The sequence below is a fragment of the Arachis ipaensis genome, chromosome B04 (genome assembly GCF_000816755.2).
Source record: "Arachis ipaensis cultivar K30076 chromosome B04, Araip1.1, whole genome shotgun sequence".
Taxonomy (NCBI): Eukaryota; Viridiplantae; Streptophyta; class Magnoliopsida; order Fabales; family Fabaceae; genus Arachis; species Arachis ipaensis.
Window position 1 is genome coordinate 99,025,103 of NC_029788.2, and position 3,548 is coordinate 99,028,650.

The 3,548-nt window shown below is 39.7% G+C and overlaps 1 protein-coding gene across 1 annotated transcript; it reads left to right on the forward strand.

Annotated features, from left to right (window-relative positions):
* Positions 986-2,650, forward strand: LOC107636748. The gene is made up of 2 exons (XM_016340240.1): positions 986-1,096; positions 1,526-2,650. Exons 1-2 carry the CDS (start codon positions 986-988, stop codon positions 2,648-2,650), a joined length of 1,236 nt encoding a protein of 411 aa, XP_016195726.1.

Consider the following 3,548-nt stretch of genomic DNA (forward strand, 5'->3'; position numbering starts at 1 on the left):
CTTCACTCTAGCAGTAGAGTGTTTCATTCTGGTTTTTGGTTTTGTGTTTATGTCAAGAGGAAGAGGAGGTGAATCCACATCCTTTAACCTTGACGAGAGAACCCTCCGAAGATTGAGAAGAGAAACAAGAGGGAAATGAGTTATTGGTGAAGAGGAATTGGAGGAGGAAGATCAAGTCATGGATGATAACATTCCAGATCACACTGATGGTGTGGCCAACAACCATGGTCAACCTCAGAGAAGAGTCTTAGCCTCATACACTATCCCCATCCCAAAGAATTGTGGGAGTAGCATCCTAACCCCCAATGTCAATGCCAATAACTTTGAACTCAAGCCTCAATTGATTACCCTGGTTCAAAACAATTGTCAATATGGAGGAAGTGCTGCTGAAGATCCAAACCAACACCTCTCTGTGTTTTTGAGAATCTATGACACTATCAAAATCAATGGAGTCAATCCTAATATCTATAAGCTTCTTTTATTCCCATTTTCACTGAGAGACAAAGCCACACATTGGTTAGAAACCTTCCCTAAGAAGAGTATTACCAGCTGGGATGATTTGGTTAGCAAATTTCTAGCCAAATTCTATCCACCTCAAAGAGTCATCAAGCTAAAAACTGATGTGCAAACCTTTAGACAGCAAGAAGGAGAGTCACTGTATGAAGCTTGGGAGAGGTATAAAGCTCTAATCAGAAGATGTCCAGAGGGAATGTTCAGTGAATGGGTTGAGCTACAGAATTTATATGAAGGCTTATCCTTACCTTCAAGGAAAGCTTTGGATTATTCATCAGGAGGATCTTTGCAAATGATGAAAACTGCTCAAGAGGCACATGATCTCATAGACATGGTGGCCAACAATGAGTATTTCTATTCCTCTGAAAGGCAAGTAGCTCCAAAGAAGGGTGTATTTGAGCTTGAAGGAGTTGATACCATATTAGCTCAAAACAAACTCATGCACCAGCAGCTCCAACAACAAATTAAAATAATGTCAAAGAGGATGGATGGATTGCAACTTGCAGCAGTGAGCACAACCAACCAACCATCAATGGTGTGGGGACATCAGGAGGAAAGTTGTGAGGAGCTGCAGCCTGAACAAGTGCAGTACATGCATAATCAAAGTTCTGGACCAAATGACTTTCATGGAGACACTTACAATTCATCCTAGAGAAACCATCCCAATCTGAAATGGGGAGAGAACCAAAACCAGTAGCCTTGGCAGAGAAATTCAAACCAAAATAATGCCAGAAACATAAACCATCAAAACCATCAAAACACTAACCAAAATCCATACAGAAAATCACAAAATAATCAACCCCAATCCAACTACTATCCACCCAACAACCCATCCACTAACCAAAATAACTACCATTCAACCTCAACATTCCATAATCAACCACAACCACCCAAAGAATCTCAAAGAATCTCTAACTTGGAGATATTGATGGAAAAGATGATGAAACATCAAGAGCTAGCCAACAAGAACCATGAAGCTTCATTGAGGAACTTAGAAAGGCAAATTGTCCAGTTGTCCAAGCAAGCAGTGACTGAGAGGCCAACCAATGCATTGCCAAGTGACACCATTTTCAACCCGAAGGAAGAATGCAAAGCCATCCAATTAAGGAGTGGAAGAACCTTGGTAAATAACAAAAAGCCAGCCGAAAAAGAAGCCACCAAGAAGCCAATAGAGGACGACAAGGCTAGCAGCAGCAAAGAGCAGGTGACAATTGAAGAAAAAAACCAAGAAAGGCTCAAGGAGAAAGAGGAACCTCAAGCTTCAATGAAGCGGAAGCAAATCATGGAGGAACAATCACAAGAACAGAGGAAGATAGTGAAGACCTACACTCCTCCTTTGCCATACCCTCAAAGATTGCAGAAGGAGATCAAAGACCAACAGTTCCCTAAGTTCCTAGAGGTGTTTAAGAAGCTGGAGATCAATATTCCACTTGTTGAAGCTCTAGAACAAATGCCTCTATATGTAAAATTTCTCAAAGAGCTTATCAGCAAGAAGAGGAGCTGGAATGAGAGAGAGATAGTGATCCTAACCCAGGAATGCAGTGCATTGATCCAAGAAGGCATTCCACCAAAGTTCAAAGACCCTGGGAGTTTCTACTTGCCTTGTACCATTGGTAACACAGTCATTGACAAGGCACTGTGTGATTTGGGCTCCAGTATTAACCTCATGCCTCTATCTATGATGAGAAGGCTATCTATAGAAGAAGTGAAGCCTACACAGATGTCATTGGAGCTAGTGGATAGATCTCTGGTAATTCCTGAGGGGGTGATTGAAAATCTCTTGGTTAGAGTGGAGAAATTCATATTTCCTGCAGATTTTATAATCCTGGACTTAGGAGAAGAGGAGAATGACTCTTTGATATTAGGAAGACCTTTCCTGGCCACAACAAGGGCCATTATTGATGTAGAACAAGGAGAATTGAATCTGAGGGTAAATGATGAGAAGATAAATTTGAATGTCTTCCAAGAAGTACATCATACTGTTAAGGAGAAAAGCTGCATGAGGGTTGAAGAAGAAGATTTACCGTGGAAGGAAAAACCCAATGAAGAGTTCATCAGCTCATCTGCAAAGCAAGAGATGAAGAGTGGAGAAGAGAAAGAGGGTAAGGAACATGTGAAGGCTGAGAAGAGAAGGTAGGAAGGGATTGAAGACTTGATTATTGAGAAGGAGGTCCCTAACATAAAACCTACTGCAGAGAAAGAAGGACAAGTGAAGAAGGGAAAGAAGAGTAAGAAAAGAGTTCCAAAAGGGTGGAAGAACAAGAAGATACCAACTGAAGGATTCTCAAAAGGGGACAAAGTGAGATTGATATACCAGCAGTTGGAGACAAATTCACAAACTGATGATTACTACACCATCAACAAGATACTCTCACTAGAGCATGTGGAGATTGACCATCAACGTACAGGAAGAAGGCTCACAGTGAGAGGAGACAAATTGAGGCACCACAATCATCAACCACCCTAACAAGGGACCAATGTCAAGCTAGTGACAATAAAAGAGCGCTCTATGGGAGGCAACCCATGATTTAATATTCTTGTTTTTGTTTTCAATAACTAATGGTTTTTCTAGCATAAATTTAAGCTCTCATGAGTGGATTTAGTAATTGCACATATCATTTTAGAGCATATGTTTGACTCCTAAGTTTGGTGTGCCTAAAGGCACTTTAAAATAGCTTTTCAAGCATGATTGATCATAGAACCATTCCAGGATATATACTCATTCTTTCTGTTTAAGTATATAGCCAAACTTTAAGTTTGGTGTCTGCATATGCTATGAATTTCAAGAAAATCATTTTCACTCCAAGGCTCAAATTCATGAATAGATAAACCATACATTGCATCATTTTATGAGTTTATGATAGCATAATAGCAAATAAAGTGTTCCTTATAATGAATATACTAATTATGATAGATGTTCATTAGATTTCATATAAAGCATAGAGCAAGTTTGGTGTTCACCAAAATTTGGTTCAATTCTTAAGGAGCATATTTGGTTTTTCATAAATAAGGGACACATAGAAGATTTTGTTTTT